At 35.1% G+C, this 19,573-nt stretch overlaps 1 protein-coding gene across 1 annotated transcript in view; it reads left to right on the forward strand.

Moving 5' to 3' along the window:
- MARCHF5 (membrane associated ring-CH-type finger 5) overlaps nucleotides 1-19,573 on the forward strand; it is a 54,688-nt gene that overhangs the window by 18,252 nt on the left and 16,863 nt on the right. Inside the window, exon 3 of the mRNA XM_052661213.1 lies at nucleotides 1,027-1,229. Within this exon, the coding sequence (XP_052517173.1) occupies nucleotides 1,027-1,229 (203 nt within the window). The remainder of the gene's footprint in view (nucleotides 1-1,026; nucleotides 1,230-19,573) is intronic.

Raw genomic sequence — 19,573 nt, forward strand, 5'->3', positions numbered from 1 at the left:
TGTATAAGTCTTTCCCACTAAGCATAGTTAAGCTGGTTATTGTAACAGAAGCCAACTTATCTAATTAAAAGTGCACAGTAGGTGACAAGCTTTAATTAGCAGTTGTTTTCCTCTTGTGCAGTGGTAGTAGAAGGGAGTGAATGGTGTCATTGAGTTTAATTGTAAAATTTGCCCTAATGGAAATAGATGTCAAAACTTGTGTCAATAGGGAGGAAAAAATAAGGAATTGCAACCTAATTCCACAAGAACAAATTAGAGTTCATGAAGCACCCTTCAGAGCACAATAGGAAGAAGTTTAAAAATTAACCATCTCAGTAAAGATTCTTTTTATAATATAGGCATCCCAGACTTGAGACTTCTAGGTTTCAAATATAATAAATATAATTTAATTCCCAGAAAAAAGGAAAGCCACTCATACCTATAATATCTCACTATCCAAAAACAATTTATCCTGATGTCTTCATCTGTTCTTTCCTTTGTGCTTTTAAATTTAATCATCTTTCTCTCTTATAGTCATACTTTACCAGAAAGAGAAATGACTGGATTTTTTCTCTCTCTCAGGTGAAAATTGAATGAGACCATATGTGAAATCATTTGTGTAATACTTTTGTTCTCCAAGTTCAAGAGGTTAAGAGATTAATGTTGTTGAAATGGGAGATACACTGAATTTCACATATTCCTGTACTTACCACTCCTCAAGAATTATTAGGTCTTATAAAAGCAGCTTGAGGATTGTCTCTTTGCATTCTGGTTCATTAGACAAGGTGAAAAATTACTAGAAAGATTGAGGAAGTTATGTAAAAACAAAATTCAGAAAACACAAGACTGCAGAACACAAGGAAAAACAGAAAAAAGGAGAAGCTACTCTACTGGAAATGTGTTGGTTATTTTCCCCCTCAGTCTTTTAATATAGAATTAAAGGTTCTATAATATAACATAGGAGGCTCATCCCATTAAGTGGAGCTGCAGTGAAGAGAAGGCTGGAGTGTTAATGATAATATCATTGTTTTCTCTCTTAATTTACAGAAGTTGCTGGGTGTGTTTTGCCACTGATGAAGATGATAGAACAGCTGAATGGGTGAGACCATGCCGATGCAGAGGATCTACGAAATGGGTTCACCAGGCTTGTCTACAGCGCTGGGTGGATGAAAAACAAAGAGGAAACAGTACAGCCAGAGTGGCGTGTCCTCAGTGCAATGCTGAATACTTAATAGTTTTTCCAAAGTTGGGTAAGAAGGCCCCTGAAACCAACACAGATATATATATATACCATGTTCTTACATTGTATGTGACTCTAAGACCCTAGGTTTGTCTTTGAGTCATCTCTTTGCTTTTTTGTGAGTTTCTCTATTCCATTTCTGTTTTACATCTAAATGTCAGATATTTATTTGTTTTGCTAACAGTTTACCTTATCCTTAATATATTCCCAAATCTATCCATTTGTGTATTAAATGTTTTCTTTTGGTTGACGGATAAAGAACTTGGATATCTAATTATGTAGATAAAATCAAGTAACACAACTATAATAAAAGCTAAGGAGCCTCATTCTCTAGAAACCAACGGTGTGGGAGAAAGAAAACAATAGTTGTTCTAATACTTATTCTTCTTAATTTCTGTATTAAGGAATAAAAGTAAGGACATTAAATATTTAATAAAATGCAGTGTTAAATTAATCTTTGGAATCCAATTTATATGGCTGTCTTTCGTGAAAACTACTTTCCTTTCTCTGTGAATTGGCTGGCAAGAAATAACCTATAGTCTTTGAGAATGAGGCTAGAGTTGAAATAAGTGTAGCAGAATGTTTAAAGGAAGCTGTAACTAACACTGATATTTAGTTAGCATGTTTCAATACAGCCATGTGATTATGAACTGGTATCATTCTCTGGTGGTTATGCCATGCCGTTAATAAAAATGTTATTAAACATTTTTAATATCATCCTTGACTACAATCAAGAAGTGTTTGAAAGCAGTTTGGTTTTTCGGAAGGTCCAAAGGGAAAAATGACTTTGTGGAGGAATGTTTGAAGGAGAAATTGGAAATTATTAGATATGTTATTTTTTTCTAGGTGCTATACATATTGAAATCAGACCTTTTTTTTTTTAAATAAAGCTACATAAATGCAGATGATGAAGTGCTTTTCTAATGTGAGAAGATTAATAATAAGGGCAATCAAAATTTCCGTAGTTGTCTATATTTCTCTAACATAATGCATAGGAAGAAGTGATAGTTTTCTATGAAAGAAAAATAGTGTAGTAGAGAAAGTACCTTTTTTTTTGGACATTTAGCATTTGTGGATCTCATTGATGGGTCTTTTAAACATCATGAAAAGCAATTACTGCTGCAATCTTTCACCACATTGATACCTGGCTCACTGAAGTCAAAGCTACAGTTTCTTGTCTTATTAGTTCTGCTAAATCAGATAATCGCACTTTTCAACTATAGATTGTTGAATATTTCCAACAACCAAGTATAGGATGATTCAGCAGCAAGTATAGGATGATTCTTATAGATGTTTTAGATATTCTGATGGATGAATACCAAAATTATTGCAAGAATTCTCACTGAAAACTACATACAATATCTGAGTTGACAAATGTATGGCACTCAGCAATGAAGTTGAGTATTTCAGTTTGGAAAGTGGCACTGGGTAAATCTGTCCTGGTGTATTTCAGTTCTATGAAATACATTTTTTTAGGTCTAGTGTGGTAACTGAATAAATTTTTCTAAGTATACTAATAATAAGATACCCATTTCATTCTACAAGGATAGAGCTTGGCTAGATGTTGGAAAAGTCAAACCATGATTAAGCTGTGTGTATCATGATTTGGTCTTTGTATTTTATCCTGAAGAATTTCAGCTATGATGGGTTCAAGCTATTCACTATACTATATGTCTCACAGAGATCTGCCACTTGAGTAAGCCACAGATAATCACAGAAATTTTTTACTCACCTTATCGGTGTCATGGGGTGGAAATGTATATTCTTCATTTGAACAGCTTTTGGTAGCATCTTTCCTCCTGACAAGATAAAAAATCAGAGTGTTGTGCTTACTTCTTTTTTCCTGACATAACATGCTGAGGATATCTGCTCAGGGGCTGCAGTTGAATATATATTCACAATTTTCTATGCAATCTTTAATAGACTCAATGGAAAATTTAACTGTCAAACTCCAGCTGTTGCCTGTGAATGGAGCCTTGTGTGAATTGACTTTTAGGTGCCATAATGTTCCTGGGTACACACGACTAGTGCTTTTGGCTATGTTGATCCTAGTGTATATTTTCAAGTTAAGGTTCAAAGATAATTGTTGGTTAAAGAAAATCCCTTCTCTAAAGCATGTTTTCATTGATAATCAGAATTAAAGTTTTATTTACAGTTTATGTATATGCCAAGGGTTGGTTCATACTTCAGATACTAGTGGTTTCTTACAGTCATAAAACAAAATATTTAAGAGCATACACCTGTGATACTAACTGTTCTTACTCACTGAATATGACACCTGTTATATAATGTCCAGCAGTGTCATCTGATACAGAAATATACCAGTAGATTGTTTTCTCTCTGAGCATATTTGTCATTAATTTTGCAGCTGACTGTAGTTACACTTGATTTTGTTAAAATAAGTTAAAGTTCCTTTACAGTTTTTAATCTTTGCTGTCAATGACAAAATTTGTAATGCAGGTGTCAGTTGGTTTACTAGAGTGGTTGAAAATTATATGAAGACTTCAATGGCTTTGTGGTTGAAAATTATTTGAAGACTTCAGTGGCTTCTTATTACTGTTTCATAATGATTTAGACCCTGTTTTAAAATGTGTTGTGCTGTGATGGGAATAAGGAGTTCCCCTAGGACAGACTAATAACTTGTAATTCACTGGTCACAGCCCACTCTAAGATCCTACTGCTTTCACTTGGTAAGATCATACTATATATCATTTCGAGTCAAGTATATCTTCATCATTTCTACTCTTCAGTGAATGCTTTTGAGGCAGTTATTACTTAGATTAGAGACTTACCACGCTGATAAGAACAACAATAAAATATTTAGCCAATGTAAACAACTCATGATGTCGAAGTTTGTTAGCTGAGTCAGTCTCTTCTTAACCTTGTAAAGCATATGTGACCCTTGGAACATAACAGTTAAGAACCTAAAAGAATTTCCTTGAAAGTCATAATTAATCTTCAATTTATGAAATGTTTGTGATCAAAGCTTTTATCACTTTTCGTTTAAACCAAATTGTCTATAGTAAACCAGATGATAGCCAGGGACCACCATTGGTCCCCCAAAGACACTTAGGAGACACTGGCCAAAAGAAGAAATAAGAGACAGGAGGAAAGATGCAGAGAGGAAGAGCTGATGGTTAACATTCTGTGAGATGGTCTTTGTGTAGCGGGTATTAAAAAAGAGTTTTCATATGGATTTAGCTGCAGTCTGTTTGACTAGCTGGCCAAAGTCTGCATCTTCTCTGGTACTTAGTGGTGACCATGGTGAAGGATGCTGGCAAAGGTCTGTTCTTAATTGTCAGTAGGGAATGTATCGTACCTGGCTATGGAAAACTTAGAGACAGTCCATCAGACTTTCACTCCTCTCATTATTCGCTTTTTTCTAGTGAATTAGGACAGTTGTGTGTAACTACAGGCACTTAAAAACTACTCAAAATATGGTCTCAGAACCAGCAACATTAAAATCATCTGAGAGCTGTTAAGGATGAAAAACCTGGTGAATTCCCTGGTGATACAGTGCCTAAGACTCCGTGCTCCCAATGCAGGGGGCCAGGGTTCAATCCCTGGTCAGGGAACTAGATTCCACATGCCACAACTAAGATCCCACATGCCTTATCAAAGATCCCATGTGCCACAACTAAGGCTGGTTACAGCTAAATGAGTAATTAATTAAAAGAATGAAGAATGTTAACTCCACCCCTCATTGTAATTAATGATCTGCGTTTTCATGGAATCATTAGTTTATGTGCATGTTAAAGTTAAGAAGCATAGATTTAAAACAGGAAAAGAACACCAGCTGAGAACATTTTGTCTCCTATTAAAAATAAAATATTTCAAAAAAATAATAAAATATTTATATGCAGCTTAAGACCAGATAGTTATTTTGTTTAGCTAAACAAAAGGATCCAGGGACAGTATCTTTGTGGTGTACAGGTCTCTTCATTTGTTAAATTTATTCATAAGTATTTCATTCATTCCTTTTTTTTTTTTTAAGTATTTTGGGTTTTTTTTTTTAATTGACATATAGTTGCTACACTACATTGTATAAGTTACAGATACACAGTATAGTGATTCATGACTTTTAAAGGTTATTCTCTATTTATAGTTATTATAAAATACTGGCTGTATTCCATGTTGTGTCCTTATAGGTTATTTTATACCTAGTAGTCTATACCTTACTCCCCAAAATTTGTTTTGTTAAATTTATTTCTATCATTATTTTTGATGGTATTTTCAATGCAGTTGTTTCCTTAATTTTATTTTCAGATTGCTTATTGCAAGTGTGTAGTATACAGTTGATTTTTGTATTTTTATCTCATATCCTACAACCATGCTGTTCTCATTTAATAGTTCTAACAGTATTTTAGTGCATTGCTTAGGATTTCCTATATATCATATCATGTCATCTGGAATAGAAACAGTTTTGCTTCATCTTTTCCAGTCTAGCTGCTTTTATTTCATTCCCTTGCCTAGCTGCCCTGAGCTTCCCTGGTGGCTCAGACAGTAAAGAATCCACCTGCAATGCGGGAGACCTGGGTTCGATCCCTGGGTTGGGAAGAGTCCCTGGAGGAGGGCATGGCAGCCCACTCCAGTATTCTTGCCTGGTGAATCCCCATGGACAGAGGAGCCTGGTGGGCTACAGTCCATGGGGTCACAAAGAGTGGGACATGACTGAGCAACTAAGCATAGCACAACACAGTTGCCCTGGCTGTAAACTCCAGAACAATGTTAAATGGAAGTGGTAAGGACATCTTTATCTCATTTTTGATCTTAGAGCAAAAACAGTCTTTCACCGTGAAGTATGTTATCTCTGGGTTTTTCATAGAGAATTTCTATCAAATTGAAGATTTTCCCTTCTAGTTTGTTGAGTGTTTTTTTACCATAATAGGGTGTTATATTTTGTCAGATGTCTTTTCTGAGTCTGTCGAAGTGATCATGTGGTTTTTGTCCTTTATGCTACTGATATATGGTATATTGCATTAAACAGTGTTGCCTTTCTGGGATAAATTCTACTTGATATTGATGTATAATCCATTTTAGATATTGCTGAATTTGGTTTGCTAGTATTTTGAGAATTTTTCTATCTGTAGATATTGGTCTTTAATTTTTTTTTTGATGTTTCTCAGTGGTTCAAGAATTAGGTGGTACTGGTCTCATAAAATGAGTTGGGAGGTGATCTTTTCTTTCACATTTTTGGGAAGGAGATTGTGAAGGATTGGTGTTAATTCTTTAAATGTTTGGTGATAGTGAATCCATCTGGTCCTGAGCTTTTCATTTTTTAATTTCTGTAAGGTTAATATTAATGTCTCCTCTTTCATTCATGACTTTTATTTTAGTAATATGACTCTTACCTCTTTTTTCTTGGCCAGTCTAGCTAAAGATTTGTTAATTTTGTTGATCTTTTCAAAGAATGAACTTACAGTTTGTTTGTTTGTTTCTCTCTTTCTATTTCATTTAGTTCCACTTTAGTCTTTGTTATTTCTTTCTACTTGGTTTGGATTTAATTTGATTTTCTAGTTTCTTAAAGTATAAGGATAGATTAAGGGTTTGAGATCTTTTTTAAAACAGATGTTGCATTTGAGAACAGTTCACAGGAAAACTGAGAGGAAGGTACAGAAACAGCCCATATACTCCCTGCCTCTTTACGTGCCTGTGTGCTCAGTCACTTCCTGTCCCAGTTCTTCTGCGACCCTATGGACTGTAACCCACCAGGCTTCTCTGTCCATGGGTTTTAGCCTCCTGCATTAATTAATGTGTTTCGCCAGGGTGATACATTTCTACAACTGATGAACCTATATTGACACATTACTACCCAAAGTCCAAGGTTTACATTAGGGTTCACTCTTGGTATTGTACATTCTATGGGTGTGGACAAATATATAATGATGTGTATTCACTATTATAGTATAATACATAGTATTTCACTGCACTGAAAATCCATCTATTATTCATCCCATCCTCTTCCCTAAACCGTGATAACCACTGATCTTTTCACTGTTTTCATATGCCTTTTTCAGGATGCCATGTAGTTGGAATCATACGGTATGTAGCCTTAGTTTCTGTATTCCTTTTACAGTTAGATAATTCATTTCTTGTGAGCACTGAATAATATCCCAGTATCTGGACTTATCACAGCTTATTTTTCCATTCACCTACTGAAGGACATTTTGTTGCTTCCAGGTTTTGGCAATTATAGATAAAGCTATAGTACACAGCTATGTGCAAGTTTTTGTGTGGCCATATATTTTCAGCTTATTTACGTAAATAACAGGGAGCATAACTGCTATATCATATGGTAAGAGTATTTTTAATTTTGTGAGAAACTACCAAATTATATTTCAGAATGGCTGTACATTTTGCATTCTGACCAGCAATAAGTTCCTGTTTCTCTATATCCTTGTTGGCACTTATTGTTTTCCATTTTGGGGATTTTAGCCATTTATATCGTATTGTTTGAATTTGCAGTTCCCTAATGATGTAGATATTAAATGTCTTTTCATATGCTTATTAGCAGTCATATCTTCTTTGCTAAGATGTCATAATTGGTAATGTCTTTTGATCATTTTTTCCCTATTGTTGAGTTTTAAATGTTCTTTCTATCTTTTGGATAACAGTTCTCTATCAGGAATATCTTTTGTAAATATTTTTACCCCAGTCTATAGCTTGGCTTTTCATTCTCTTGACCTTTCTTATTTTTCAATGTAGTCATTTACATCTATAAATTTCTCTAAGCAATATTTGGATTTCTTCTTTGACCTGTTGATTATTTAGGAGTGTGTGGTTTAATTTTAACATATTTATAAATTTCCCAAATGCCGTTCTTTTATTGATTCTAATTTCATTCCATTGTGATCAAAGAACATACTTTGATCTCTGTTCTTTTAAATGATTAAGGCTTGTTTTATGTTCTAGCAAGCTTTATCCTGGCAAATATTCCATGTACACTTAAGAAGATGTGTATTCTGTTTAGTGGTTGTGGTAGAGTGTGATATAAATATCTAGTTGACTCATAAATTTTTGAAATCTTCTGTTTCCTTGTTGATCTTTTACCTATTCATCGTTAAAAGTGAGCTGTTAAAGTCTAAGCTATTGTTGAATTGTCTGTTTCTCCAGTTCTGTCCATTTTTGTTTTATTTTACACTCTTTTGTTAGGTGCATAAATGTTCCTAATTTGTTATGTTTTTCTGATGGACTGTCCCTTTTACCATTATAAAATGTCCTTCTTTGTTTCTAGTAACAATTTTTGCTTTTAAGTTGATTTCAACTGATATCAGTGTTGCCACTTTCACTCTTTTATGTAAATTCTTAGATTACTTTCAATTTAACTTTTATTACAGCTTTGTTTTCTATTTCTGTATTTTATTGTTCTCAACTAAGCATTAATTCAAACTTCTCTGTAAAGTTGAAGATAACTAACAATACCCTCAAAAACTGGTTGTCAAATGTTAGGTGGCCTGTAACGCTTAAAAGGAAAAGATATTCTCTAGCGATGATAGGAATGATTCCTGGGAGAAAACTTTCCTAGAGAAACTAGCAAATAAAATTAATAGTTATTACTATTTTGTAATGTTTTCTTTAATAATATTAACAGTGATATCAGTAGCTATCACTTGCTAACAGACCCTGACTATTTGCCAGGCACTGTGTTGATTGTGTTAGCTCTCACAGTAGGTATTGTCCTTACTCTACAGTTAAGGAAACAGACTCAGCGTATTTTTTTTAATGGAAGTGCATGGGTTTCTAGCAAGTAAGGAGCCAGGATTTTAAATTGCTGAATTTTATGTTACTTGCAGCCAGTGAGTCAGTTATCAGGCCTCATATGGATAAGTAGTAGTTTCATGTACTATAACAATAGAGAGACTGGGAGTTTGCATTAATTTGAGATAATGTTAATAAATTACATTTTTATATGTAAACAAAGATTTTCTGTGATTTGATGCTATTGGAATCAAAGCATGTATTTTCCTTCTAGATAATATATTTTACATGGACCAAGATTCAAAGTAGGGTATTTAATGAAAGGTCTTTTTACCATGTCTTTTTACAATGCCACGTAAATTTCGTCCCTTGGCGGCAACCACTGTTATAGGTCTCTGGTGTTCCATTCCAAAGTGCTTCTCTTTTTCTTTCTTATCGTTTCTTCCCCTTCCTTCTCATTTCTCTTTCTCTCCCTTGTCTCTCTCTCCCCCCATCCCATGCCTTCCTTCTCTTCCCCTTCCTCCCTAAACATGCACACACGCATGCACAAAATCTATAAACATTAGGGTAGAGTTAAAGGAACAAAAGGGATAGAGAAATACTCAGTGACTGGCAACTATGAAAACCATTTACATTCCTAGGTCTGAAGGTATAAGGCAGGGGATCTGTTAACAGAACTTGCCAAGAGCTTTGGCTGCTCAACAGGACCTGTGCTCTTAGAGAAAGGCAGGCTGCATACAGCCAAGGTGCCAGGGTGGGGAAATTGCCTTAACGCTGTTACCACTCTCTGATTTCCTAGCCATTCCACTCATTGTTTGAACACGTGAGAAGGAAACGGGCAAGGTTACCTAGAGGATGCAGTTTGTTTGGTCAGCTTCCCAATACACAAAGCAGGTTGGAGAAAGAGGAGGAGTGAGCTTGGGAGGCGAACAGAACCTGGAGCACGCGGTGACATGGAGCACAGCAGGCAGCAGACTCTACACCGTGTTCTGTGCTTGCCTCTTTTCCTTGGCACTCTATGGTAGATATTAGTGTATTGAGAGCTTTTATATTAGTGTACAAAGAGCTTTCTTTCTCTTTGTAGTTGTATAGTATTGTTACATAGATGTATGATTATATAACCAGGTTCCTTACAATGGACATACAGACTTTGGTGTATAATCTTTTACTACTACAAAGAGTGCTGTCATAAACAGCTATGTAAAATAATTTTACATGTGCAAATATTTCTGTAAGATAAATGACTAGAGTGGAATAGCTGTAAGTCAGAGTATGTGCAGTTATAACATTAATAGATACCATCAAACTGGCTTTTGTAGAGATTATGTCTATTTAATCTTCCCAACAGTGTATTGGAGTGCCTGCTTTTTCATTGCCTTTGCCAACACGCTGCTATCAATACAGAACTAATTATATCTGCTGCCTTAGCATTTATCAAAACTCAGCAGAATGTTCACTTAGGTACTTTTTTAATGATAAAATTTTATTTGCTGAGAAAGAATATATCATAAATACATATGAGGGATAATGACTAATAAACTGTCATTCATTTACCTGTCCCTCAGGTTTAGAAATAAAATACCCTGGTGAGCTCAACTTTTTATCATTAAGGACTGTTTTATCTATAAGAATTTTTTTGTCTTATATATAATATAGATATGATAATACAGTTGCCCCTTGGTATCCATAGGAGGTTGATTCCAGGACCCCTGCAGAAACCAAAATCCATGGATGCTCAAGTCCCTTTTTAAAAAATTGCATAGTATTTACATATAATTGATGTACATTGTACTATATTCTTTAAATCATCTCTATATTACTCAAAATATCTAATACAAAGTAAATGGTAAGTAATGAGTTGCCATTGTGCAGCAAATTTGAGTTTTGATTTGGGGAACTCTGGAGATTTTTGCCCCAGATATTTTCCATGTGCAGATGGTTGAATACACAGATGCAGAACCCTTGGATATGGAGGACCAACTCTAGAATGAAAATATAGTTACACCAGCTTTTTAAAAAATTGATTTGTTGTTATTTTAGGACAATTTTTGACTTACAGAAAAGTTGCAAAGGTAGTATGGAGAGCTTGCATATATACCATATGTAGTTTTCCTCTGTTATTAACACTGTGTATTATGGTACATTTGTTATTCAGTTCAGTTCAGTCGCTCAGTCGTGTCCGACTCTTTGTGACACCTCCCTGTCCATCACCAACTCCTGGAGTCGACTCAAACTCGTGTTCATAGAGTCAGTGATGCCATCCAGCCATCTCACCCTCTGTCGTCCCCGTCTCCTCCTGCCCCCAACCCCTACCAGCATCAGGGTCTTGTCCAATGAGTCAACTCTTCATCAGGTGGCCAAAGTACTGGAGTTTCAGCTTCAGCATCAGTCCTTCCAATGAACACCCAGGACTGATCTCCTTTAGGATGGACTGGTTGGACCTTGCAGTCCAAGGGACCCTCAAGAGTCTTTTCCAACACCACAGTTCAAAAGCATCGATCCTTCGGCGCTCAGCTTTCTTCACAGTCCAACTCTCACATCCATACATGACCACTGGAAAAACCATAGCCTTGACTAGATGGACCTTTGTTGGCAAAGTAATGTCTCTGCTTTTTAATATGCTATCTAATTGGTCATAACTTTCCTTCCAAGGAGTGAGCATCTTTTAATTTCATGGCTGCAGTCACCATCTGCAGTGATTTTGTTATTAGGTTGGTGCAAACATAATTTTGGTTTAAAACTGTGAATTTTAAATCATTATAACTAGATTCAAATGCATCTTTATTAATCAAAATAGGAGCCATTACAATCAACACATTTTTGCCAATAAGAAACATTTATTTCTGTAGTGTCCAACCACTGAGCTGGTTGTCACTGGCTATCATTGTGTAAAATCCGTTTTTCATCACACGTTACAACCTAATTGAGAAAAGGCTTGTTGTCGTTGCACAAAATAAGAGAAGATGACTCTTCAAAACAATTTTTTTTTAAAATTTTCAGTCAGCTCATGAGGCACCCACTTACTGAGCTTTTTCACCTTTCCAGTTTGCTTCAAATACCAAACAACTGTAGAATGGTCAACATTGAGTTCTTCAGCAACTTCTCATGTAGTTTTAAGAGGCTCAGCTTCAATGATGCTCTCAGTTGGTCATTGTCAACTTCTGATGGCTGGCCACTATACTCTTCATCTTCAAGGCTCTTGATCTCTCTTTGTGAACCACCACTGCACTGTACATTCATTAGCAGTTCCTGGGCCAAATGTATTGATGTTGTGAGTGGTCTCTGCTGCTTACAACCCATTTTGAACTCAAATAAGAAAATCGCTTGAATTTGCTTTTTGTCTAACATTATTTCCATAGTCCAGAATAAATATACACAGCAAGTAATAAGTCATTAGCAAGAAAAACAAAGTGAGATATGCACATTAAAGTGATATATAATATAACCACATTTATATAAGAATGGATTCTAATATCAGATGGCAAAGTTCAACAGTGCAAAACTGCAGTTACTTTTGCACCAACCTAATATAATTAATGCACCAATACTGCTATTATTATTAACTTAAGCCCATACTTTATTCAGGTTTTCTTAATTTTCCTAATGTCTGTATTCTGTTCCAGGATCCTGTTCGGGATATTACATTACATTTAATCATGTCTCCTTAATGCTCCTCTTGACTGTAACAGTTTCTCAGACTTTCCTTGTTTTTGGTGACCTTGAAAGTTTTGAGGAATACTGATTACATGTTTTATATAACATCTCAGTCAGGATCTATCTCATGTTTTTTCCATCATCTACTGGGGTTATGAGTTTTAGGGTACAAGACCACAGAGATGAAGTACTGTTTTCATCATGTTGCCGGCTCTCAGTTACCTATCACCTGTGATACTGACCTTGACCATCTCAGTAAGGTTGTGTTTGTCAGGTTTATTCACTGAAAAGTTACTCTTTTTCCCCCTCTCATACCACCTTTTTTTTTTTTAATGTTGTTGCATTTGCTTATCTTTTTTCATCCTTTTATTTTCAGCCCTTCTGAATTCTTTTTTACACTTACCGTGATACTCATATAGTTGGATTTTTACTACCAAATTTAATGCATTCTATTTCTCCTTTTCTCTCTTTTCCCCTTTAGTTGATCATCATCTGGACTGAAATGGCTTTTCCTCTCAAACTAAATTTTCCCCTGTACCAGTTACTCAGTTTTATATCTTACTTTCCTTTTAAGTGACTATCTTTGAAAAGTCTTAGCTTTGTCTCTTCAAATATTGCTTCTCCCACATTCTCTCTGTTCTCATATTCTAGAACTCTGATGAGAGTTCTGTTAGACATTTTATTTTTCATGTCTCTTCTGTGTTTTTCATCTTTTCGTCTCTGCTGTAGCATTATAATTTCTTCGTAACAGTTACCCTTTTCTCAGATTCTTTCTTGAGCAGTGTCTGATGGGGGGAAGTGAGGTTCCCACTATAAGTTCTAATTGTTTCTTAAATGTGCCTGATCATTTTTTTAATAGTCTCTCGCTTCTTGTTCATTTAGAATTATTTGTTTTTTTTTTTTTTTTATGATCAGATTGATAGTTACGTTATTTAGCCTTTGGTAGCCTGATTTGTTTTCTTCTGGCTCTTGCCCATGATGCTTGATTTCTCTTAAGAGGGAACTGTGTTTATATTTGTAGGCTATGCATATCCTGAAGGTGAAGGAACTCTAGACTGATTGCATTTGCTGTTGGTAGATGCCAAGGGATGTTGCTAATATGGGATCACTTTAATGTGAGTTTGGGTTTTCTCCCATAGCACAGACAGATTTCTAACCTGAAATCAGCATGCTAATTGACTATGTTTACAAATTCTTAGAAGCAACTCTCCTCCTTATTGTACTTTTCACCTTTTGAAAATAAGACAAAGTTTTCTTTGTTGGCTCATTTTATCGTCCTGTGGATTTTTTTCTAGCTTATAACCCTTTCATCCAGGGTTTATATAACCCTTTTGAGGGTTTGAGGGTAAACTCTGGCTTTGTATGGACCCAAGACCTAGTGTGACTTGTAAAACTGAGTATTTTACTTTTCCTTGTAATTTTTCCATTGAATAAAAAGATCATCTGTTATCAAGAATTTCCCATTTGGGGGTTTTGTTATTACGCATACCAAGAATATGTCAGTAATATATTGCTTTATTCTTTGCATTTCTTATATACTGGTTAGATCTCATTGATGGGGTTGCTGTGATTTTTTTTTTCAAGAATATTTCATAGATGTTTCTGTGTACTTCTTTTACATCACAACATGAGGTACGTATGTGTACTTGTCTTTCAAAGAGGAAACATTATAACTGACACTTCCAAAATACAAAGGATCTTAACACATTATTAACTGGGGGATTTTTATAGAAACTAATGCCTGTGGCCAACAATTTGTTATGTAAGTAAATATAGAAACATCTCTGGTCAATAACCTTCAGGTAACAAGACATAATACATCTCTGGTCAATAATATGTTAAGAAAGTACTGTGAGCAGCTGTATGCCAACAAATTGGATAAACTAAAAGTAAAGATAAATTCCTAGAACCACAAACATACAAAAAGTGAATCATGAAAAATAAAAAATGTGAACAGATGAATAAAAAGAAAGGAGATTATAAAGCTCCCAACAAAGAAAAGACCAGGACTAGATGGTTTCACTGGTGAATTCTGGCAAACACATAAAGAAGAATTAGTACCAATCCTTCTCAAACTCTTTAAATAGGACGGATTCCCAGACTCATTTTATGAAGCCAGCATTATCCTGATAACAAAGCCAGATACAGACACTGTAAGAAAACTACAAGCCAATATCCTTGATGAATACAGATGTAAAAATTCACAACAAAACATTAACAAACCAAATTCAACAGCATATTGAAAGATCATACACCATGATCAAGTGGGATTTATCCCTGAGGTGTAAGGATGTTTCAATATCTGCATATCAATCAGTGTGGTATACCACATTAATAGAATGAAAGATAAAATCTTAGTATCTCAATGAATGCAGAAAAGTATTTGACAGAATCCAACATCCTTTCATGATAAAAACTCCCAACAAATTGGGTATAGAAGGGTGTACCTCAACAATAATAAAAGCTGTATTTGACAAACCCACAGCTAATATCATACGCAACATACCCACTAAGATCAGGAGCAAGACAGGGGTATCTGTTCTCACCACTCCTGTGTAACATAATACTAGAAGTTCTACCCAGAACAGTTAGTCAAGAAAAAGAAAGAAAAGACATCTGAATTGAAAGGAGCCGACTTGCCACCGCTGGTGAAGCCTGTACGCCACAAGAGAAGCCACTGCGATGGGAAGCCTGTGCACTGCAGCTGGAGAGCAGCCCCCTCGCCACAGCCAGAGGAGAGCCCGCAGCAGTGAGGACCCAGCACAGCCAAAGAGAATTTAGATTTTGTTTAAAAATCTCCATTTCAAAAAATAAGACACAAGTGAGTGGGAAGGTATCTCTTATTCATGGATTGGAACAGTTAACACTGTTAAAATGTCCATACTACCCAAAGCCATCTATATTGTCAGTGTAATCCCTTCAGGTTCAAGGGCATTTTTCACAAAAGTAGAGAAATTAATCCTAAAACTGTATGGAAATACAAAAGATCCTAAATAGCCAAAGCAGTCCTGAGAAAGAAGAACAGAGTAGGTGGCATTATATTTACTGATTTAAACTTTATTACAAAGCTATTGTAAAGCAACATGGTACCTCAAAATGGATTAGAGATTCAGTTTCTTTTTTTTGTCTTCACTGGCTCTTCACTGTGGCATGTGGGCTTACTTGCTCCATGGCATGTAGGATCTTAGTTCCCCAACCAGGGATCAAACCCATGTCCCCTGCATTGGAAGATGGATTCTTAACCTCAGGACCACCAGGAAGTCCCTAGAGGTTTAAATTTAAGACCAGAAAGTGTGAAAGTCTGAGAATAAAACATCAGAAAGTTTCCTTGACATTGGTCTTGGCAATTATTTTTTTTGAATAATTGGATATCCATTATAATTATTTTTTGGATTTTTTTTCTTCATAAGCAACAGAAACAAAAATAAACAGATTGGACTATATCAAACTAACATATTTCTCCACAGCAAAAAGAAACAGCAAAATAAAAAGATAAACCATGGAATGAGAAAATATTTGTAAATCATTCTAAAGCCTCTATCTGATAGGGGATTACTATCCAAGATATATAAGAAATTCATACAACTCAATGTATGTATGTGTGCATGGGTAGTCGTGTCTGACTCTTTGCAGCCCTTTGGACTGTAGTCCACCAGGTTCCTCTGTCCATGAGGTTTTTCAGGCAAGAATGCTGGATTGGATTGCTACTTCCTCCTCCAGGAGATATTCCCAACCCAGGGATTGAACCCACATTTCATACATTACAGGCAGATTCTTTACCCTCAGCCATCAGGGAAGCCCCCATACAACTCAACATCCAAAAACAAAACCCACACACAATCTGATTTAAAAATGGATGAAGATCTTGAAAATTTTCTGTATAAGACATACAAATTGTCAGCTGATGTATGAAAAGATACTCAGCATCACTAATCATCAGGGAAATGAAATGTAAAAACCACAGTGAGATGTTGCTTCATGCCTGTGAGAATGACTGTTGACAAAAAGACAACAAATGTTAACAAGGTTGTGGAGAAAAGGATAGTGTGTTCGCTGTTTGTGGGAATATAAATTGGGACAGCCAGTATGGAAAACTATGGAGATTACTAAAAAAATATATTCTTTTAACTATCATGTGATCCAGCAGCCCCACTTCTGAGTATGTATCTGAAGGAATGAAATCACTGTCTGGAAAGATAACCTACACCCGCGCCCCACCCCCACCCCCGTTCACTGCAGCATTCTTCACAATAGCCAAGATACAGAAACAGCCTAAAGGTCCATCGACAGATGATGAAGAAAACGTGTGTGTATATGCAGTAGAATATTCAGCCATTTAAAAAAAAAAAAAGGAAATGCTGCTTTTGCAACAACATGGCTGGATCTTAAGGTCATTGTGTTAAGCAAAATAAGTCAGAGAAAGAAAATACTATATGTTCTCACTCAGATGTGGACTCTGAAATACCCAAATTCAAATAGAGTCGTTGGGACTGGTGGTTGGGAAATAATGGGAGATATGGTCAAGGGGTACAAACTTCCATTTAAAAGCTGAATCAGTTCTAAGAATCAGTGTATGGTATGGTGACATAATTAATACTGTATTATATAAATGAAGGTTAAGAGAGTAGATCATAAGTGTTACCACCACAAAAATGTTAATTATGGAAGAGGATTGAAGTTTTAACTAACCTTATTGTGGTAATCATTTCTCAATAGATATTATCAAACTATAGCATTCTAAACCTTCAACTTGTATATGTTATGTTTCAGTAATATCTCAGTAAAGCTGGAAAAAATGTGTAGTTGTCTTTTTTTTTATGATAAAACTGATCAGTGGACACAGGTGTTATCACCTGATCCATCCAGTAGTGTTCCCTGTCAGCTTCCACCTACTGGTTTTAGCATTGACTGATAATTTTTTCACTCACTACCTCCAGATCTATTATTTCATTAGATGGTACAGAAGGATGATATTGTAATTCTCCATTTTTGTGTGTTTGTTAGCTTAGAATACTTATTAAAGATGAACTGAGAAAGGGTTGCTAAGTCAGAGTGTGAGCTGCATATATACTTTTGCTGGATATGACCGAATTCCCCTCCATAGGTACTATACCATTTTACATGTATCAGCAATGGATGAGTCTACCTGTTCGCCTATAGCTTTGCCAATAGAATGGCTAATGTTTTAGTTTGTCAGTATAATCTCTAAGATAAGAAAAGCTTTTATTTCACAGTTTTAACTTAACATTTCTTTATGAATGAGGTGGCTAAACCATTGGAGAGCCAAAAAGAATGTTGTTTGAAACAGGATACTAAATATGCATTAAATATATTTTCCCCAAATTTAAAGAAGTTTTTCATGGCTTCAATTTAATGAGAATTTTACATTTTTAATGTTTTTCTAAGCTATCAGCTACTCTCTAAGAATAGTCTGTACTGTTTCCTCTAATTCCACAGCCCTCTATTAATAAATCCAAGCCATTTACACCTGACTGCTCTCATAAAATATATTGTTGTCTTATTTCATTACTTGCAAACCAGTTTTAGACTTAAGAATTCAAGTATTTTCTTCGTATAATTAAGAGTTTCTAGTAATATTTACACTTGGCCATTAGAGAGGTGTTTATTTGCACTTTGCTTTATATCTAAACTCCTATCAAAATGACAGAATTTAAAAACCGAAATCCTACTCCATAATGATTCAGGCTTTGAGTACCTTCTGGTGTTAACGTTTGTAGTTAGCTACCTCATTAGATCTTCTCTGGCCCTCATTCATATACCCTCTTATGAAGCAGATGACTAGTCTACCTTCAGTAAGGATTTCTTGTATTTATTGCTGGATCACTTCTAGTGTTATTCCCTAAGATTTAAATATAAATTTCTTTTAAAAAGTATCTTCCAACAGGGTGAACCTTTTTGGGTGGACCCTGTGTGTAAATACAGGTAACTGAATTATAGGTCCAAAACACAATTACAGAATCTTAAAGTTTTCTTGACATGATTACTAATTATAGCGTAGTGTCTTCTCTTTCTCCATTCCCAGATTTCTTGGCTCCATGAATTTGCCTCTTCCTCCTTGTCCTAGACCTTTAGGCAAAAAAGATCTGTCCTTTATTTCTTACCTAAGGTTTTCCTGAAACAGTCTATTTTTATACCAGAACCTTATTCCATAAATTTTTCCTCAACATCCGTCTTGGATTATACCTCTATTCCAGAGTTCTATTATACTTAGTACACCATTTTTGAAAGAACTAATACCTGACATTAGAGCATAACATTATGTCCTGTATTGAGTTTTATATGCATTAATTTTTCAGAAAAACTGAAGTAGATATTATTTTCATAATCATTACATATGTAGAAATTGAGGTCCAGAGATAGCATTTTGTCATAATTCACACTGTAGGCCCTACTGAATCCTCACCTACCTTGTTATTTTGCCTCCTAAGGAGCCTACTGTGAGTTTCTCATACAAAGGGGAAAAGAAAATTAAACAGTAACGTCAGGTTGACTTTCCTTGGGGTATGGTTACCTGAATTTTATGATAACCTTTTGTTATTCTCTAGAAAGTAGTTTTTCTTATTAATAAAACTATATTCCCATCATGGAAAACTTTTTAAATATGGGTATGTTTAAAGAAGAAAAAAGAATATGTAATAACAGTTCCTTGGCATATATGTAGTGTGTGCATAATTAATATTGCCATCTGTTTTTATGTATTAATGATAATTGGTAGTGGTCTTTCTTTTATCATGACTTAACTTTTTCAGCTTTTAAGTTTGAAATTCAAAGAATAATCCTTCAGGCATGGTTTCTCCTAAAAGCAGACAAAACATTTTTTCTCTAATAAGGTTTAATATTTATCATTTTTAACTCATCTCTCTCTTATATTAAGCTGATTTAATATAGAGAGAAAGATTGATGCTTTCTCTCTTTTTTTATACTTACTTTGGATACAAAATCTTGTGGATTCTATTCTGGCTTATTCTGACTTTAAATATT

Source organism: Budorcas taxicolor, chromosome 23 (assembly GCF_023091745.1).
Source record: "Budorcas taxicolor isolate Tak-1 chromosome 23, Takin1.1, whole genome shotgun sequence".
NCBI classification, from domain to species: Eukaryota; Metazoa; Chordata; class Mammalia; order Artiodactyla; family Bovidae; genus Budorcas; species Budorcas taxicolor.